At 43.4% G+C, this 21,221-nt stretch overlaps 2 protein-coding genes across 6 annotated transcripts in view; one reads left to right on the top strand and one right to left on the bottom strand.

Moving 5' to 3' along the window:
- Nucleotides 1–17,119, bottom strand: part of erp44 (endoplasmic reticulum protein 44) — a 97,812-nt gene extending 80,693 nt beyond the window's left edge. The window contains exon 1 of the mRNA XM_078237328.1: nucleotides 16,881–17,119. Coding sequence (XP_078093454.1) covers nucleotides 16,881–16,943 — 63 coding nt within the window. The 5' untranslated portion in view covers nucleotides 16,944–17,119. The remainder of the gene's footprint in view (nucleotides 1–16,880) is intronic.
- Nucleotides 17,120–17,179: 60 nt separating this feature from the next.
- invs (inversin) overlaps nucleotides 17,180–21,221 on the top strand; it is a 241,063-nt gene continuing 237,021 nt past the window's right edge. For 3 of the 5 annotated variants that reach the window (XM_078237206.1, XM_078237231.1, XM_078237221.1), the window contains exon 1: nucleotides 17,188–17,257. The gene's annotated coding sequence lies outside the window, so the exon portion shown is untranslated. Of the gene's footprint in view, nucleotides 17,258–21,221 lie in introns of all 5 variants that reach the window. The other 2 variants (XM_078237213.1, XM_078237241.1) reach the window with 1 other exon arrangement.

Genomic DNA, 21,221 nt, shown 5'->3' on the forward strand with positions numbered 1-21,221 from the left:
GTTTACAATTAAACTTATTTCAAGAATATTGGATAACCATATAATTTTACAGCAGACAAGGCAGCCATCTGACCCATTACCTCTGAACTTCATAAGTTATTGACTTTTGTTCTCTTAACTTCACTTTTACAAAACAAAAATCAGCCACTTGCCTTTTAAAGGTCATTATGAATTCTGGCAAGGCACGTCCTGTCCTAACAATCCTCTTGATAAAATAATGTCCCTGAATCTCTCCTTCCATTCTTTTCATAGCCTTCAAATTTATGCCCTTGGTTAGCAACCCAAAGAGTGAAAAGATTCTTCCCCTCCCTCCCCTATTTGCCATATCAAAATCCCTCATACCCTAAACCTGCACCTATTCCCTTCCAGAAGTTCTGAGAGAAACATGTTTTAGTGAGGAGTTGAAGGAAATCAGCATTGATAGAGAGATGGTTTTAGGGAAACTGATGGGATTGAAGATGGATAAATCTCTAGGTCCAGATAATCTTCATCCCTGAGTATTTAAGGAAGTGGCCCTGGAAATAGTGGATCCATTGGTGGTTATTTTCCAAAATATTTGGACTCTAATAGTTCCTACAGATTGGAGGATAGCTAATGTAAGTCTGCTATTCAAAAAGGGACGTAGAGGGAAAACAGGGAACTATACACCAACGAGCTTAACATCGGTACTGGGGAAGTTGCTCGAGTCCATTATCAAGGGTTTCATAACTCAGCATTTGGAAGGTAGTGGTATAATCAGACAAAGTCAGCATGGATTTACAAAAAGGAAATCATGCTTGGCAAATCTACTGGAATTCATAAAGGATGTAACTAGTAAAGTTGACCGAGGAGAATCAGTGGATGTGGTTTAGTTAGACATTCAGAAGACTTTCGACAAGGTCTCACATAACAGATTACTACGTAAAAGCTAAAGTATATGGGATTGCAGGTCATGTCCTGAGATAGATAGATAGAAGCTGGTTAGCAGATAGAAAGCAAAGAGTTAGCATAAATGGGTTTTTTTCTGATTGGTAGTCAGTGACTAGTGGGGTTCCACAGGGATCTGTGCTAGGACCCCAACTATTCATATTATACATTAATGATTTGGAAGAGGGAGTGAATGTATTATCTCCAAATTTGCAGCTGATACAAAGTTGGATGGGAGGGTGAGCTGTGAGCAGAATGCTTTGGACAGGCTGTAAGTATCTGCATAGCAGATACAATATAATGTGGATAAATGTGAGGTTATCTATGTTGGTAGCAATAAAAAGACAGGTTATTATTGAAGCAGTGTAAATTGAGAGAGGTGGATACTCAGCAAGACCTTGGTGTCCTTGTGCATCAGTCGCTGAAAGTAAGCGTGCAGGAGCAGTAAAGGCGGCAAATGGTTCGTTGGCCTTCACAGCAAGAGGACTTGAGTATAGGGATAGGGAGGTTTTGCTGCAATTTTATAGAGCATGGTGGGGCCACACCTGGAGTATTGTGTGCAGTTTTGATGTCCTCATCCGAGGAAGGATGTCCTTGCTATAGAGGGAGTACAGCGATGGTTTACCAGGCTGATTCCCTGGATGACAGATCTGTCATATGAGGAGAGACTAAGTTGTTTAGGATTATATTCACTGAAGTTCAGAAGAATGAGAGGGGATCTCATAGAAACTTATAAAATTCTAACAGGGTTAGACAGGGTAGATTCAGAATGTTCCCAGAGTCCAGAACTAGGGGGTCATAATTTGAGGATAAAAGGGTAAACCTTTTAGTACTGAGGGGAGGAGAAATGTCTTCAGCCAGAGAGTGGTGAATCTGTGGAATTCACTACCAGTGAAAGTAGTGGACGCCAAAATGTTGTGTGATTGCAAGAAGAAATTAGATATAGCTCTTGGGACTAAAGGGATCAAAGGATATGTGGGGAAGGAGGGATCAGGAAATTGAATTTGATGATCAGCCATGATCAAAATGAATGGCAGAACAGGCTCGAAGGCCAAATGGCCTCCTCCTGCTTCTAGTTTCAACTCGCTGGAATTTAGAAGGATGAGGGGATCTGATTGAAGTACATAAAATTTTAAAAGATATTGATAAACTAATATAGACCAAATGTTTCCTCTTATGGGACAATCTAGAACAAGAGGTCACAGATATAGGTTGCAAGGCAGTAGATTTAGAACTGAGATGAGGAGGAACTACTTCTCTCAGAGGGTGGTGAATTTGTCGAACTCGCTGCCCCATATAGCGCAATGGAGTCTGAATCATTGAATGGTTTCAAGAGGGAGATAGACATATTTCTAATTTTTAAAAAAGGGAAAGAGGCATATAGGGAACAGGTGGGGAGGTAGATTTGAGACCAGGGAGAAATCCGCCATGATCAGACTGATTGGCAGGCAGGCTCGAAGGGCTAAATTTGCCTACTTCTGCTCCTAATTCCTATGTTCCTACGTTGAATGTCTCTGTTCAATAAGAAAGAGCCTTAGTTTTCTCAAATTTCTCTCATCTTTGATAGAAGAAATATATGAACATACATACAAATTAAGAGCAGTAGGCCACTCGACCTTCCAAGCCTGCTCCACCATTCAATAAGATTGTGCCTGATTTGATTGCAACCTCAACTTCATATTCCCACCTACCTTATGTAACCTATCAAGAATCTATCTACCTCTGCCTCAAAAATATTCAAAGTTTCCACCTTTTGAGGAAGAGAGTTCAAAAGACCCACTTTCCTCAGAAACAATTCCTCTTCATCACCATCTTAAATGAGCAACCGATTATTTTTAAATAGTGACCCTTAGATTTAGATTCATCCAAAAGAAGAAACATCCTTTCCACATTCACACTGTCAAGACTCCTGAGAATCTTCCATGTTTCAATCAAGGCACCGCTTACTCTTTTAAACTCCAGTGAATCCAGGCCCAGCATGTCCAACATTTCCTCACAGAACAACCTTCCAATGCTTTTACATTTTTCCTTAAATAAGACCACCAATACTGTACATAGTACTCTAGATGTTGTCTCATAACTTCCCTACTTTTATATTCAGTTCCCCTCGCTATAAACAACAGCATTCCATTAGCTTTTGAATGTACTTATTGTATAGAAACATAGAAGATAGGAACAAGAGGAAGCCATTTGGCCCTTCGAGCCTGCTCCGCCATTCATCATCGCTGATCGTCCAACTCAATAGCCTAATCCTGCTTTCTCCCCACAACTTTTGATCCCACTTGTCCCAAGTGCTATATCTAGCCGCCTCTTGAATACATTCAATGTTTTACTCCCTGTGGTAATGAATTCCACAGGCTCACTACTCTTTGAAGAAATTTCTCATCTCCGTCCTCAAATGGTCCACCCTGAATCCTCAGACTGTGACCCTGGTTCTGGACTGCCCCACCATCAGGAACATCCTCCCTGCATCTACCCTGTCAAGACTTGTTAGAATTTTATAAGTCTCTATGAGATCTCCCCCTCCCCCTCATTCGTTTGAACTCCAGCGAAAACAATCTTAATCCAGTCAATCTCTCCTTGTACATCAGTCCTGCCATTCCAGGAATCAGCTTGGTAAACCTCTGCTGCACTCCCTCGAGAGCAAAAACATCCTTCCTCTGAAAAGGAGACCAAAACTGCACACAACACTAGGTGTGGGCTCACCAAGGCCTGTATAATTGCAACAACTCGCCCCTGCTCCTGTACTTAACCTCTCGCAATGAAGGCCAACATACAGACATTCAAGTAGTAATCTGACACCTTGTTTTTGCTTCCAAAATGAATAACCTCACATTTATCCAAATTATACTGCATCTGCCATTGATTTGCCCACTCACCCAACCTGTCCAGATCATGCTGAAGGATCTCTGCACCCTCGTCACAGTTCACCCTCCCACCCAACTTAGTATCATCGGCAACTTTGAGATGTTACATTTTGTTCCCTCATCCAAGTCGATCCCTGTGGCACCCCACTAGTTACTGCCTGCCAATTTGAAAAGGACCCATTAATTCCTACTGTTTTCTCTCTGCCAACCAACATTCTATCCATCTCAATCCACTTCCCCCAATCCCATGCGCTTTAATCTTGCATAATAATCTCTCATGCGGGACTTTGTCAAACGCTTTCTCAAAATCCAAATAAAACACATCGACTGGCTCCCCCTTGTCAACTCTACTAGTTACATCTTCAAAGAATACCTTTCTTGTACCTGCATACTAGCCTTTTGTGATTCGTGCATTCAGATATCCAATTCCCTCTGAATCTCAGAGCTCCACAATCTCACCATTTAGATAATGTGCTTTTTTTTTACTCTTCCTGCCAAACTGGACAATTTTACATTTGCCCATATAGTATTCCTTTGCTAGATCTTTGCCCATTCACAACTTTATATATGTGCCCTTGCAGCCTTATGTTCTCTCCTCATTTTACTTTCCTATCCATCTTTGTGTCATCAGCAAGTTTAACAACCTTACCTTCAGTCACTACATCGAACTCATTCGTATAAATTGTAAAAAGTTGAGGATCCAGCATTTATCCCTGTGACACATCACTTGTTACATCCCACTGATCAGAAAAAGATCCATTTATGCCCATCTTGTTTCCTGTTAGCTCGCCAATCTTCTATCCATGTTACCCCCTATACCATGAGCTTTTGTGTCCTGCAATAACTTCTGATGTGGCACCTTATCAAATGCCTCTGGAAATCTAAGTACAGTACATCCACCCATTCCCTATTATCCACAGCACATGTAGGACTCTAGTAAGTTTCCCTTTCATAAAATCATGGTGATCCTGCCTGATTATCTTCAATTTTTCTAAGTGTTCTCCCTATGACAGATGTTAAACGAACTAGTCTGTAGTTTTCTGCTTTCTGTCTGCCTCCCTTTTCTGAGTAACACTCTCTATTTTCTAAACTAATGAAACCTCCTCCGAATCTAGGGAGTTTTGAAAGATTTACACCAACAAATCAACTATCTTACTAGCCACTTCTTTTAAGACCCGAAGACGAAGTCCATTAGGACCCAGGGATTTGTCAGCTTGCACCTCCAAAAAATTACCAAGTAGGACCTCCCTGGTGACTAATTCCCCACACACACACCCCCCACCCACAACCCAAGTTCTTCCCTCCCTTCCAATTCCTGATTAACAGATATCTCGGAGATGTTACTCATATCATCTATAGTGAAGACAGATGCAAAATACCTGCTCAATTCATCTGTCATCTCTGTATTTTCTATTATTAATTCTCCAGACTTACTTTCTAAAGGATTAACATTCACTTTGTTAACGCTTTATTTAAAATATCTATACAAACTCCCCCAGGCCCTATCCCCATAACCCCACATATTTACCCTAGCTAGTCCCCCTGACACTAAGGGGCAATTTAGCATGGCCAATCCACCTAATCTGCACATCTTTGGACTGTGGGAGGAAACTGGAGCACCTGGAGGAAACCCGTGCAGAGATGGGGAGAATGTGCAAACTCCACAGTGACCCAAGCCAGGAATTGAACCCGGGTCCCTGGCGCTATGAGGCAGCAGTGCTAACCACTGCCACCATGCCGCCCCTCAGTACTAGTTACTATCTATTTTTTACATTTCTAGCTATCTTTATCTCTTAATTTTCCCCTCCTTATTAATCTTTTAGTCTATCTTTGCTTTACATTCTGTCCAGCTTTCTGTTCCCATCTGGATGATTATCACTGTATCTTTCTGACAACCATCCATTAAGTTTAGGTTTTAACACTGCAATTACATTATTTCTTCCTTTATGACACCTTTGCCCAAGGCATAGCGCACGCGAAGCCATCTCTACACAACCAGCTGAGTTTCAATGCAAGATCCCGCTTGCTGTTTCGTTCTGGTGTTTGAGTAGCAGCAGCAAACAAGGGTGAGAAGCAGTCGCTGACTGGTGGAGCAGCGAACAGTGTCCTACTGATGGCTGGGTGAGCGAGACACGCAAAGGTATGTTGAGGTTGGGGGGCGGGGGGAGGTTTTCAGGTAACACAGGGCTGGAGCCCAGGGAGATAGATATGGCAGGCCGGGAAGGGTGAAGTCTTGGCAGGCCAAGAAGGGAACAAAGAAATGGCTGCGAAACTAAATTTGTACTTTGTTCATGTTTTCCTTTGTGAAGACAGAAGCAACGTACCGGAAGTTGAGAGAGAAAACAGGGAACTGTTGACCAGTGAGCCCAACGTTGGTGGTAGGGAAGTTGCAAGTGTCTATTATTAAGAATTGCATAGCACAGCATTTGGAAAACAGTGGTATAATCAGACAAAGTCAGCATGGACTTACAAAAGGGAAATCATGCTTGACAAATCTACTGAAATTCTTTGAGGATGTAACAAGTAGAGTTGACTCGGGAGAACCAGTGGATGTGGCTTATTTAGGCTTTCAGAAGGCTTTCGGCAGGATCTCACATAGCAGATTACTATGCAAAGTTAGAGCGCATGGGATTGCGGGTAGTGTCTTGAGATGGATAGAAAGCTGGTTAGCAGACAGGAAGCAAAGAGCTAGAATAAATGGGTCTTTTTCTGATTGGCAGTCAGTGACTAATGACACAGGGATCTGTGCCAGGACCCAAACTGTTCACATCATATATTAATGATTTGGAAGAGGGAACTAAATGTATTATCTCCAAATTTGCAGATGATACAAAGTTGGGTGGGAGGGTGAGCTGCAAAGAAGATGCAGAGATGCTTCAGTGTGACTTGGACAGGTGCAGTATAATGAAAATAAATGTGAGGTTATCCACCTCAAGAGCAAAAATAGGAAGGCAGATTATTTGAATGGGTGTAAATTGAGAGAGGTGGATATGCAACTGGATGTCCTTGTGCATCAGTTGCTGAAAGTAGGCGCGCAGGTACAGCAGGCAGTCAAGGCAACAAATGCTATGTTGGCCTTCATAATGGGAAGATTTGAGTACAGGGATAGGGATGTTTTACTGCAATTGCATAGGGCGTTGGTGAGGCCACACCTAGTGTACTGTCTTAGTGTCCTTATCGGAGGAAAGATGTTCTTGCTAGATTCTGACTCTTTTACACAGAGAACAATGTCAATCCCCTCACTATACTGTCCCCTACAAGCACTATGTTCCTTGAATGGCTTCCTATGCCATGGTCGATCAGCTCATCCATCCTGCAGCCCCCACACTCATCCGCAAAAGCTGAAACAACTGCAAGCCTGTTGGATAAAAGCAAAGGCCAAGGCTCTTGGGAACCCTTACTTACTGCTTCACACGCAGTCACACTCTCCTGTCTGATCACATCAGAAGATGCTAAGAGGTGTGACTGCCTCCTGGTACAAAACATCCAGATAATGTTTCCCCTTCCTGACGTGTCGCAGTGGCTGCAGCTCACCCTCAAGTCAATGATTTGAGTTGAAGTTCCTTGAGGGACAAAGACTTACTGCAGACTGTTTGCCCTGGACCATACCAGCACCCAGGATCACCCACATGCTGCAGCCTTGACATCACCTGATCTTCCATCTTACTATGTCTTTATTAACTACTTATATTTAATTCAGCTAATGATTTTACTTTTTATATAGATTGTTAACTTTACCATTATTTGTCTTAGCAAAATTTATCACCTCAGTTTTTCCACATTAAATATTATCCAATATTTATTGACCCCTACGAATTTATCTACAGTGTCTTCTTCACAGTAAACAACATGGTCTTTTTAGTTGCCTGTAAATTGTCATGCTGTTCCCATTGTACATGTATGAATCCAAATCTCACCTTCAATATACAGAAATAAAATGACTGGGATGGTATGAGCATGAGGATAGGCGTTAGTACATTACAAACATTGCTTTGCCAAATAAAGTCTATGAACCATCGCCTTCTATCATCTGTCCTTTAGTCAGTTTGCTACTTATAACTGTCACATTCTCTTTAATGCCTTGCACCCTTAATCAAAAGTGCTCACCAGGTTACACCTTAGCAAGCACCTTTGTAAACCACATACACAGCATTTACTCAATTTCCTTCATAATACTGTTATTGTCTTTTATGCCCCAAAGACTTATTAAATTGGACAGGCACCAATTTCCAGTTTGTCAAGGCCAATTAGCAGTGGGCAATAAATGCTGGCCTAGCCAGTGACACCCATAAAATGAAATAAGAATTTTCTTTTACAAATTCATGTTGCTTATCCTCACATAGCTGACAGTAACTACGTCCAGGTCTACGATAACAAAAATTCAAAATACATAAACATAACAGTCTGATTTTGAATACATTTTGAAAAACAAATCAAGTGTCATGGGGCAGGTTCTAATACAAAAATACATTATTAGATTCTCCTGTAATAGAAAGATTTGATTAACGCTGGATTTTTGTTATTTTGAATTTAAAGATGATCAAGTTGTCAATTTTTGTTCTCGTTCATTTAAGTTAGAACGCTCTGGGGTTATGCCATATTCGAAGGACTCAAATCTTGGCTGACACTCCAATGCATTACTGAGGGAATGCTGCACTGTTGAAGATTTTGTCTTTCAGATGGGACATTATATTGTAGCTACGTATGCCTTCTCAGCTGAAAGTAAAGGCCCTATGGCATTATTTGAAGAATGGGGCGTTCGCCCTGCGTCTTCAATAACGTGAGCCCATATGAATAGCACTAAGAGATTTGCTGGACATTTTTATTTTAATTGTGTTTGTGAGATCATGCGATTTACAAATAACCTGTGTTTCTCTACATTACAAGAGATAATACGCTTGATATTCTCATTGGTTCTGAGGTGCATTGGGAGGTGTTGATGTTGTGAAAGTTACTACTTAAATGAAACCTATTTTCCTTTTGGTGGAAAAAAAGCTTTGCATAACAAGCCTTTAATAACAATTTTCATAACTCAGGATGTCTCAGTATTTTACAGCCAATTAAGTACTTTGAAGGGTAGTTCCTTCAGCAATGTAGGAAACTTGGCAGCCAAAACAGCTGTTTGAGCTCCTCCCTGTGCATGGAAAGAGAAAGTTGAACACTTTGGATAAGTTTAAATAATTTGTACAAAGTAAATCTCACCTATATTTTGGAAAGATTTAAATTAGAACTGGTACCATTACTTTAAGATTTACTAAAATAAAAATAATGCAATTATACATGTCCTTGTACCCAGTGCAGAAGGTAGAGTTGCTGTAAAACAGGAGAAATCCAACCCAGCCTATTACCACCCATTTATCAGTGAAGCAATGGAAGGGGCCATTAACCATCCAATCAAGCGACGCATGGTCAGTAATAACCTGCTCGATGATGCTTGGTTTGGGTTTTCCCAAGTCACTCAGCTCCTGACCTCATTGCAGCCTTGATTCAAACATTGGCAAAAGAACCGAATTTCAGAGGTGAAGTGAGTCGAGTTACTGTCCTTGACATCAAGGTAGCATTTGACTGAGTATGGCATTAAGAAGCCCTAGCAAAACTGGAATCAGGGGGAAAACTCTCCACTTGTTGGAGTCACACCTGGCACAAAGGAAGATGGCTGTGGTTGTTGGAGTTCAATTATTTCACTTCCAGGTCGTAACTGCAGAAGTTCCTCAAGGCAACTTCCAAGGTCCAACCATCTTCAGCTGCTTCATCAATGACCTTCCTTCCATCATAATATCAGATTAATTTCTGGTTGTATGACAGCTTGGTATGGCTCCTGCTCTGCCCAAGACCGCAAGAAACTACAAAAGGTCGTGAATGTAGCCCAATTCATCACGCAAACCAGCCTCCCATTCATTGACTCTGTCTACACTTCCCACTGCCTCAGCAAAGCAGCCAGCATGATTAAGGACCCCACGCACCCGGACATTCTCTCTTCCATTGGGAAAAAGATACAAAAGTCTGAGGTCACGTACCAACCGACTCGAGAACAGCTTCTTCCCTGCTGCTGTCAGACTTTTGAATGAACCTACCTTGCATTAAGTTGACCTTTCTCTACACCCTAGCTATGACTGTAACACTACATTCTGCACACTCTCATTTCCTTCTCTATGTACGGTGTGCTTTGTCTGTATAGCGTACAAGAAGTAATACTTTTCACTGTATATTAATACATGTGACAGTAGTAAATCAAAAGTGGGGTGTTCGCTGATTGTACAATGTTCAGTACCATTTGCGATTCTTCAGATTCTGAAGCAGTCCACATCCAAATGAAGCAAGAACAGGACAATAGACAAGTAACATATGCCCCAAGCAATGACCACCTCCAACAATGAAGATTTAACCATCGCTCCTTGATAATTGCCATCATTGAATCCCCTAATAACAACATCTTGGAGGTTACCATTGACTAGAAATGGAAATGGACTAGCCTTATAAATACTTTGGCAATAAGAGCACATCAGAGGCCAGGAATCCTGTGTAGAGTAACTCACCCCCTGACACCCCACAAAGTCTGTCCATCTACAATTCACAAGTCAGGAGTGTGGCGGAATACTTTCCACTTGCCTGGAAGAGTGCAGCTCCAACAACACATGAAGCTCGGCACCATCCAAGACAAAGCAGCCCGTTTAGTTGGCACCTCTTCCACAAACATTCACTCCCTTCACCACCAAACTACAGAGGAAGCAGGGCGGCACGGTAGCACAATGGTTAGTACTGCTGCTTCACAGCTCCAGGGACCTGGGTTCGATTCCCGGCTTGGGTCACTGTCTGTGTGGAGTTTGCACATTCTCCTCGTGTCTGCATGGGTTTCCTCCGGGTGTTCCGGTTTCCTCCCACAGTCCAAAGATGTGCGGGTTAGGTTGATTGGCCAGGTTAAAAATTGCCCCTTAGAGTCCTGAGATGTGTAGATTAGAGGGATTAGCGGGTAAATATGTGGGGGTAGGGCCTGGGTGGGATTGTGGTCGGTGCAGACTCGATGGGCCGAATGGCCTCCTTCTGCACTGTAGGGATTCTATGATTCTACCCTCTGCAAGAACTCACCAAGATTCCTGGGCAGCACTTTCCAAACCCACGACCACTATAATCTAGAAGGACAAGAGCAGCAGATACACGACTGGTACCATCAAGAAAAATAATAAAGACAGCAGGCATATGGGAACACTACCAAGTCTCTCACCATCCTGACTTAGAAATAATATTGCTGTTCCTTCACTGTCGCTGGCGTAAAATCTTGGAGCTACCTCCCTCACAGCACTGTGGATGTACCTACACCACATGGACTGCAGCGGCTCAAGAAGGAACTCACTACCATCTTCTCAAGAACAATTAGGGATGGGCAATAAACGCTGGCCTAGCCAGTGACACCCATATCCTGTAAATGAATTTTAAAAAGGGAACCTGAGTATAGGGATCAATTTGTATTTATATAGTACCTTTAACATAGAAAGCACCCCAAGATGCTTCATACAGGCATTATGAAATAAACATGGATATCGTCCCAGAGGGGATTTCAGAGGGAACCCAAGATTTGAGTCACAGATGGTGGGTTTTAATGAGCACTTTTAAAAGAAGAGGGGAATAGATGGAGAGCGTTTGGAAGAAAAATCCAAATCACGGGGTTTTACCAGTCGAAGGCATGCCTACCAGTGACGAGATGAAAAGCAGAGGTAGAGGAAAGGAGATGTCTCGGAGAGTTGCAGAGCAATCAGAAGATAGAGATAAAGAAGGGTTAGGCCATATAGAGATTGATATATGTGGACGAGGAATTTTAATTGGACATATTGGGAGGACCGGAAACCAATTAAGGGTAAAAGAAGCAGTGGAAATAGTTCGGACTTTGTGGAGACCCAATCAGACCAGAGTTTAGTACGGACCTATTTTTATTCTCTTCTGAATTCACTACGCTTGGCTTACATTTTTCATTTTAATCTCATTTCTGCTGCATCTGCAATCTTCAATTTCTCCCTCTTTCCTGTGCTTTTCACCCATTTTTTAATCAATTTTCCAGTCATATAACACACTAACTCCATGTAGGTAATGGTGGACTTAGTTATTTACTTTCCCTCCTCTTCTTTCTCTGTTCCAATTTTACTTATCTGAATATCTGTTTAAGCTATTAAAAGCTACATACCTAAAACAATGATTTTGGTCAATCCAGATGCTGGATGACCTGTGGTTTTATGGCATTTCTGGTTTTAATTCTTCACTTACATTAATTCAGTTTCCCCCCCCCCCCCGCTCCAAATCAGAAGTGTAAACCATGAATGAGCAGCTATCAATGAATGGCCACATAAAATAAACATAAAATAAGGGTGGTACGTTTCAACTGTACAGAACATCGGTGAGATCACATCTTGAATACTGTGCAGTTTTGATCTCCTTATTTAAGGAAGGATCAAAATGCATTGAAAACAGCTCAGAGGAGGTTTACTAGATTGATACCTGAGAACCATCTTCCTTTGACACTCATAGAATCATAGAGACCCTACAGTGCAGAAAGAGGCCATTCAGCCCATCGAGTCTGCACCGACCACAATCCCACGCAAGCCCTATCCCCATAATCCTACATATTTACCCGCTAATCCCTCTAAACTATGCATCTCGGGACACTAAGGGGTAATTTAGCATGGCCAATCAACCTAGCCCGCACATCTTTGGACTGTGGGAGGAAACTGGAGCACCCGGAGGAAACCTCCACAGACACAGGGATAATGTGCAAACTCCACACAGTGACCCAAGCCGGGAATCGAACCCGAGTCCCTGGAGCTGTGAAGCAGCAGTGCTAACCACTGTGCTACCGTGCCGCCCACTCATTGACAGTTGCATCACCAAGACCCTCACTATTAACCCCTTGATGGAGTGGCAATTGTCACATTGAGCAAGTCACATAAATGTTGTGGCTATGTTGAACTTTTCCTCAAAAGCCAACCCATTCATTCCAGGTATCAATTGCTATGCAGAGCACCAAAAAATCTCTTTTGGCAAAAGCAAGTGAGTTTGAACATTAGTCCTTGAATTTCTGACCCCCCGAGGAGGGGTTTCATTAGTTATATTACCAGCAATATTGTAACATTTTACAGGACTGCAATGATCGCCAACTTGTCACCAAAAGCACCATAGGAACATGAGTATGTCATTCGATCCCACAACTTGGCTCCATGTCCTATTTACAACAAAGACTTTTGAACAAGTTCTAGAGTATCCTGTTGGCTGCGTATGAAGCATTAATGTAGTTAGTTAGTACTGGTCTGTAGTCACTCATAAGCAACTTAGCTCCAGTCATTTGGTTACTGTGACACATCATCTCAAGTACATGAATATGAAGGTGAGTGTTTAATGATCAAAGGCTTCCATTGGAAAATCAGATTTAGAACAATCTTGTTAAGAGCAGTATGCATAATCTCTCATAACTATTCAAGATTTTTAAAGTATTTCTAACATGTGAAATACTTAAGTCCAAAAATAATGTGGTTGAGGTGTGATCTTAACTCACCATGATTTAGGATAAAGATGTTCACTTAGTGTTTGAAAACCTATCCACACTATACAATGCCTTTGAAATCAGAATCTCAGATCTGTGGAGCACTGAAAGAATCCATACAACCATTAGGTCAACTCTGAAAGAACAATCCACTCGGAACCTTATCCCTGGTGATGATTTTTTTTAAATAGTCCGTTAAAAGCCATTATAGATTCTCTTCCAACACCATTTCATGTACTTTACATAAAATTTATCCTAAACACTGATGTGCTCATTGTATGATTGTAAATTTATTCCTTCTGGCTACTGACCAACTAATTGATAGACCTTGTCTTTTCTCCATTTGCCTTATTTAAAAAAACCCTCAATTCTTAAGTCCTCCCTTTCCAATGTCTGGGTAATCATCTGTTTAATGAAAACATCCGAAATAACATTATCCCGGAATCTTTGAGAAATATTCATGTCCTCTTCCTCATTCTGCCAATCCACAGAGATGGGGCAATCTTCCAAATGAACAGACAACCCCACGGTTCTACTGCTCTATCTTTCTTGATAGATTGCTTGTCTGACATCCAGTCTTGAATGAGTTAATTATTTTTAAATTCATTCTTGGGATTTGGGTGTCATTTGCCAGACCAGCACTATTTGTCAATCTTCCTTTAATACCCATGAGAATGTGGTGGCGGATTGCCTTCTTGAAGGTGCTCTCACAATGCCACAATGGTGTGGTGTTCAAAGTTGTTGACCAAGGAACAATGAAAGAAACAAATAAAGTTCAAGTCAGCATGTTGTAGATGAACTTAAGAAAATGACATCCTCATGTTCCTGTTGCCCATCTCCTGCTAAGTTGAGTGTTTGGGAGATGCTCTGAAAGAAGCCTTAGTGGACAGCCATAGTGCACTCATCGAGGCAAGTGGAGAATGTTTCAAGACACTTGATTTGTGCCTTCCAGATGGTGTTGAGGTTTTGGTGAGCCACTCGGTGTAGAATATCCAGTGTCATACATACTAATAGCCACAACATTTATGTAACTGGGTCAGATGAGATTTTGGTCAATGTGACAATTGCCACCCCTTCAAGGGGTTAATGGCACGAGTCTTGGTGATGCTACTGCCAATGAGTGTCAAAGGAAGACTATTAGGTTCTCTTTTGTTGGAGATAGACATTGCCTCGCACTTGTGGCACAGCTGTGATGGAGGCAAGGTCCCTGATTAAGCAACTGGTGGCAGCTTGACCTTGGATATTGCTGGGAGAAATTACTGAAGTGATACTGAGTTTGAGATGATGACCTTTGTGCCAGGTATAAATCCAGCCAGTTCCCAATTCTGTGTTCCCAATCATGTGCGGGCAGCATGGCAGCACAGTAGTTAGCATAGCAGTCTCACAGCTCTAGGGACCTGGGTTTGATTCTGGCCTCGGGTGACTGTCTGTGTGGCGTTTGCATGTTTTCCCAGTGTCTGCATGGGTTTCCTCTAGGTGCTCCAGTTTCCTCCCACAGTCTAAAAATGTGCAGGTTAGGTTGACTGGCCATGCTAAATTGCCCCTTAGTGTCAGGGGGACTAGCAGGATAAATACTTGGTGTTATGGGGACAGGACCTGGGTGGGATTGTTGTCCGTGCAGGCTTGATGGGCCAAATGGCCACCTCCTACACTGTAGGGATTCTATGTCAGCTTTTCTAATGCTCAATGGGCTCTCTGTTAAATGCTCCCTTCATGTCAGGGGTAGCCATTCTAACATCACCTGTAGAATTCAGCTTATGCCCATGTTTGGATATAGGCTGCAAAGATGTCTGGGGCCAACTGGTTCTGGCAGAATCCAAGAGTGAAAGCAGGTTATTCATGAACAAGCACCATTTTGCAGCATTGTTGACAATTCCTTCCAGTTTGATGCTATTGCTAATTGAAAAATGGAGTGGTAATTGTCCAGACTCTACTGAATTTTGTGGAGAGGACATACCTGGGAATTTTTTTTACATTGTATGATAGATGTAGTTACTAAAGCTGTAATAATATAAAAGCAAAATACTGCGGATGCTGGAATCTAAAACAGAAACTGCTGGAAAATCTCAGGTCTGACAGCATCTGTGGGGAGAGAATAGAGCCAATGTTTCAAGTCTAGATGACCCTTTGTCAGAGCTCTGATGGGTCAGAAGCGCTCAGAAGGGTCATCTAGACTCAAAATTTTGGCTCTATTCTCTCCCCACAGATGCTGTCAGACCTGATGAGATTTTCCAGCCTTTCCTGTTTTTGGTTATTAAAGCTGTACTGGAAAAGCTGAACTAGATTCTGGTCTTCAGAACGACAAGTTCTGATTGTTTTTTTGCGATACCTAGTTTGCTGTATCTATTTAAAACCATCATCTTCTATCCTGTCAGAAACTCTACATCCCTGCTGTGGATTCCATCCATCTTTTTGCCCATTGTTTCAGATTTACAATCTCTCTGTACCCTTTAATCTGCAGTTAAGCTTCCGCCTGTCCAAAACAAAGGGTTTTTTTCACCTCTATGATTGTCTGTTTATAGTCCCGTCTCGGACTACATGCCACTGAAACATTTAATCGTTGTTTCCTCCACACTCAATTATTCCATGTTCGACTTCTCCACCATAAGTTCCAGATCGCAAAACTCTGCTGGTCACATCCCATCCTGCTCACCAATCACCCCACCCTTGTTAACCAACACGGACTTCCCGGCTTCCAACACCTCGGGTTTAAAATTCTCACCCCTGGTGTTTAAATCTGTTGGTAGTCTTGCCTCTTATCTCGGTGATCTCACCCAGCCCTGCTTGAAACCTCAATTCCCCCCCATCTGTAGCCTCTTGTACAAACAGACGCACCACTACCTGAGCCCCCCCCCCCCCCCCGACGACTCTGAGCATTCACTTCCCAATATGCTCCATTTTTCCAATTCTTTCTCCTCCTTCAAATATATCAAAACATTATTTGGCCAAACTTACACTCCTGCCTCCAATATTTCTTTCCTTAGTTCCGTATTCATTTTCCCCCTCTTTTGCTTGCTTCGATAAAAGGCGCTACACCAATTCATGCAACTGCAATAAGATCAGGGCAGGGTGTCTAGCTTTTCTATTGATGGAGCAGAGAGCAATCTAACACTCTCCATTTCCGGGTGCCTGGATTGAACTCTCAGCCTATGAAAGGCGGACACACACACACTGGGGACAGATCCGGGAGATCAGCCCGGCTGATGAAGGGAGTGGGAGAGACAGTAGTTGACGGTGGTCAGGGTTTATTTACCGAGATGATGAACGGCGGTCACCGAGTCTACATTTTATTTTAATTCCATTAATGTCCCAGTCAAAAGCCCAGCGGCGAGGTGACCCCCTTTCATCCCCGGGGCCTCCGGGCTGGCGGCCTGGGCGCCGGGCAGCGCAGGCTCCAAGGCCAGAGGTAGGCTCAGGGCCTCAGTACACTCGACACTCATCCATCACCCGGCTTTCGCTGGCGGGGGGGGAGGGGAGGATGGTTCGAGCTCCCCTCCGCCTCCGACCGGCTTTAGGCCGAGGCTTCGCACAAGGGGGTCTGGAGAATGAACCGAAAGTCACTAAAGGAATGCGGGACTCACCAGCAGCAGGAGGATGTGTCTGATGGAGTAAGAGGAGTGCAGCAGAGGGGCTGTAGATTTCATGGTATTGGTGTCTGTGGGTGGGCTGGGCCAGGCTTCACACCGCTTCCCCCCTTCTCCGAGTGTCTCTGCCTCTCCGCTTCACTTCCACCGCAGAGCGCCCCCGGAACCAGAAGCCGCGGCTTGAGGGAGGGGAAAACCAACGCGCAACACTTCCTGTGCTGCCGCACTGTATGTCGGGAGGTGTAGTCTTTAGTGCGGCTGCGTCATCCACTGTTTGAGGGCGGCGCCTGCGCGCTGAGACTACAAGTTCCAGAATGCAGCGCGTGGCGGGCGGGCGGTTTGGAACGAGGAGTTCGACAACATTTAATTTGTTGGTAAATATAATGTAGTGTTTTAATTAATACCTGGAGCCCGGCTACAGGGGGGTAAACGAGCGACTTGATTACTTTATTTCGGGCACTAACTGTTAACGTTATATTGTTACAGAAGTGAAAGGATAAAGTGAAAAGAACTCAAAGTTGAAAACTTGTGTTCAGCTTTTCTTGGGCCTTTCGGCAGCTAAAGTCCAACCATTTAAAGTGTCAGCTTTAAATGTGATTAATGAAAGCTTTTTGTTTCATTCGAAAGTGAAAAGAACTTGTAACAGTAATTAATGTGGTTCGTGCTTAAATTGCTGTCTTCAACATTTTTTGATTTTTAGGGGCAGGGGATAAAATTGGCCTTTGGGTAAGGAGATGAGCATGATTATTTACATACCGATACCACGATGCTCATGAATTGATCATGATATGTTTAATGTGCCAAACATATCTGCATCTAATCGTTCTATGGGAATAGAGAATTGTATTGTAGATCATTAGAACAGAAACAAATCACCAGACATTTGGTGACTTTGAAATTCTCAACTTTTGTGTATATGAGCTTAAATTCACGTGTTAGCAACAGCAGTTGGCTATTTGGCATCTTGAGCCTGTACTGCCAGACAATAAGAGCATGGCTAACCTGATTGTGACCTCCACTCCTCCATTGAGCCTTCTCTGATAACCTTTGACTCCCTTGTTAGTCAAGAATGTATCTACCTTGGCCTTAAAAATATTCAGTAACCCTGCCTCTACTGATCTCTGAGGGGAATTTGAAGGAGATCCTCTGAGAAAGAAAAAAAATTCTCATCGTTGTTTTAAATGAGAGACCCCTTATTTTTCAACAGTGTCTCCTAGTTCTAGTCTCCCTCACAAGGAGAAATGTCCTTTCAGCATCTATCCTGTCAAGACCCCTCAGGATCACATGTGATTCAGTAAGATCACCTCTCATTCTTGTAAGTGCAAAAGTGTAAGTGCCAACCTTTCCTCAGAAGATGAGCATATCTCCCCGTCAATCCCAAAGATCGGTGTCAGGGGATTAGCAGGGTAAATATGTGGGGTTATGGGAATAGGGCCTAGGTGAGATTGTGGTTGGTGCAGACTCAATGGACCAAATGGCCTCTTCTGCACTGTAGGGATTCTATGATTCACTTTGTCAGTGGTGGTGGGATTGAATATTTGTGGAAGGGGTAGCAATCAAGCAAGACTGCTTTGTCCTGGATAGTGTTGAGCGTTGTTGGAGCTGCACTCTTCGAGGCAAGTGGAGAGTATTGCACTGCATTCCTGACTTGTGCCTTGTAGATGGTGGACAGGCTTTGTGGAATCAGGAGGTGAGTTGGTCGTTATAGGATTCCTAGCCTTTGATCTGCTCTTGTCGCCCCAGTGTTTATATGGCTTGTCCAGGTCAGTTTCTGGTCAATGGTAACCCCCAGAATGTTGTTGATCATGGGGGACTCCACAATGGTAATGCCATTGGATGTCAAAGGGCAATGGTTAAACCCTCTCTTGTTGGAGATAGTCATTGCCTGGCATTTGTGTGGCATAAATGTTGTTTGCCACTTGTCAGCCCAAGTCTGGATATTGTCCAGGTCTTGCTGCATTTGGACCTGGACTGCTTCTGTATCTGAGGAGTTGTGCATGTTACTGAACATTGTGCAGTCATTAGCAAACATTCCCACTTCTGACCTTATGATGGAAGGAAGATCATTGATGAAGCAGCTGAAGATGGTTGCGCCTAGGACACTACCTTGTTGAACTCTTGCAGTGATGTCCTGGAGCTGAGATGATTGACCTCCAACCACCACAACCATCAGTATTATGTGCCAGGTATGACTCCCGCGGTGGGATTCCCCGAATCCCATTGAATTCAGTTTTGCTCGGGCTCCTTAATGCCTTGGTGTCAAGGACAGCCACACTCGCCTCACCTCAGGCATTCAACTATGTCCATGTTTGATCAAGGCTGTAATGAGATCAGGAGCTGAGTGACCTGGGCAGAAGCCAAACTGAGCATTCGTGAGCAGGTTATTGCTGAGTAAGTGCTGCTTGATAGCACTGTTGATAAACACATTCATCGCTTTACTGTTGATCAAGAGAAGACTGAATAGGCGGTAATTGGCTGTGTTGGATTTTACCTGTTTCTCGCGTACACGACATACCTGGGCAATTTTCCACATTGCTGGTAGATGCCAGTGTTGTAGCTGTACTGGAACAGATTGACTGGCGACATGGCAAATTCTGGAGCACAAATCTTCAGGACTATTGTCAGGGCCAATAGCCTTTGCATTATCTAGTGCCTTCAGCTTTTTCTTGGAGTGAATCAAATTGGCTGAGGATTGACATCTGTGATGCTGGGGACCGCCAGAGAAGGCTGAGATGGATCGTCACCACTTGGCATTTCTGGCTGAAGATCGTTGCAAATGCTTCAGCCTTATCTTCTGCACTGATGTGCTGGGCTCCTCTATCATTGAGCATGGGAGTATTTATTCAGCCACCTTCTCCAGTGAGTTTAATTGTCCACCCCCATTGATGGCTGGATGTGGCAGGACTGCAGAACCTAGATCTGATCCTTTGGTTGTGGGATTGCTTAGCTCTGTCAATTACTTGCTGCTTCTGCTGTTTTACATGCAAGAAGTCCAGTGTTATTGCTTCACTAGGTTGACACCTCATTTTTAGGTACGCCTGTTGTTTTTCTGGCATGCATTCCTACACTCTTCTTTGAACCAGTGGCTTAATCCCACGGCTTGGTGGTAATTGGAGGGATATGCCAGGCCATGAGGTTGCAGATTGTGGTTGAATGTAATTTGCTGCTGCTGATGGCCCACAGCACCTCACTGATGCCCGGTCATGAATTGCTAGATGTGTTTTATAGCCTATCCCATTTAACATGGTGGTGGTGCCACATATCACAATGTAGGGTTGCCTAGAGTACATTCTGTGCCCTTGCAACCCTCAATGCTTCCTCCAAGTGGTGCTAAACATGGAGGAATACTGATTCCTTGAAGGTCAACCCATGGAAAGTGACTGGCCTGGATGGGGTACCCAGACGTGCACTCAGATCCTGCGCATATCAGCTGGCGGACGTATTCACAGACCTCTTCAACCTCTCTTTATAACAATCTGAGGTCTCTATCTGCTTCAAGAAGACAACCATCATCCCGGTGCCTAAGAAGAACCAAGCAGCATGCCTTAATGACTATCGGCCAGTGGCTCTGACATCCATCATTACGAAGTGCTTCGAAAGGTTAGTCATGGCACAAATCAATTCCAGCCTCCCGGACCACCTGGATCCACTACAGTTTGCCTACCACCGCAGCAGATGCCATCTCCCTGGCCCTGCTCTCAACCCTGGAACACCTAGATAACAAAGACACCTATGTCAGACTCCTATTTATTGACTACAGCTTAGCCTTCAACACCATTATTCCCATGAAACTCATCTCCAAACTCCGTGGCCTGGGCCTCGGCACCTCCCTCTGCGACTGGATCCTGAACTTCCTAACTCTCAGACCACAATCAGTAAGGATAGGTAGCAACACTTCCTCCACTATCATCCTCAACACTGGTGCCCCACAAGGCTGTATTCTCAGCCCCCTACTATACTCCTTATACACTTATGTCTGCGGCCAAATTCCCCTCCAAGTTGATTTTCAAGTTTGCTGACAACACCACCGTAATGGGTCGGATCTCAAACAATGACGAGACAGAGTACAGGAATGAGATAGAGAATCTGGTGAACTGGTGCGGCAACAATAATCTCTCCCTCAATGTCAACAAAATGAAGGAGATTGTCATCGACTTCAGGAAGCCTGAAGGAGAACATACCCGGTCTATATCAACGGGGACAAAGTAGAAAGGGTCAAGAGCTTCAAGTTTTTAGGTGTCCAGATCACCAACAACCTGTCCTGGTCCCCCCATGCTGACACTATAGTTAAGAAAGCCCACCAACGCCTCTACTTTCTCACAAGACTAAGGAAATTTG

This window comes from Mustelus asterias, chromosome 2 (genome assembly GCF_964213995.1).
Source record: "Mustelus asterias chromosome 2, sMusAst1.hap1.1, whole genome shotgun sequence".
Taxonomy (NCBI): Eukaryota; Metazoa; Chordata; class Chondrichthyes; order Carcharhiniformes; family Triakidae; genus Mustelus; species Mustelus asterias.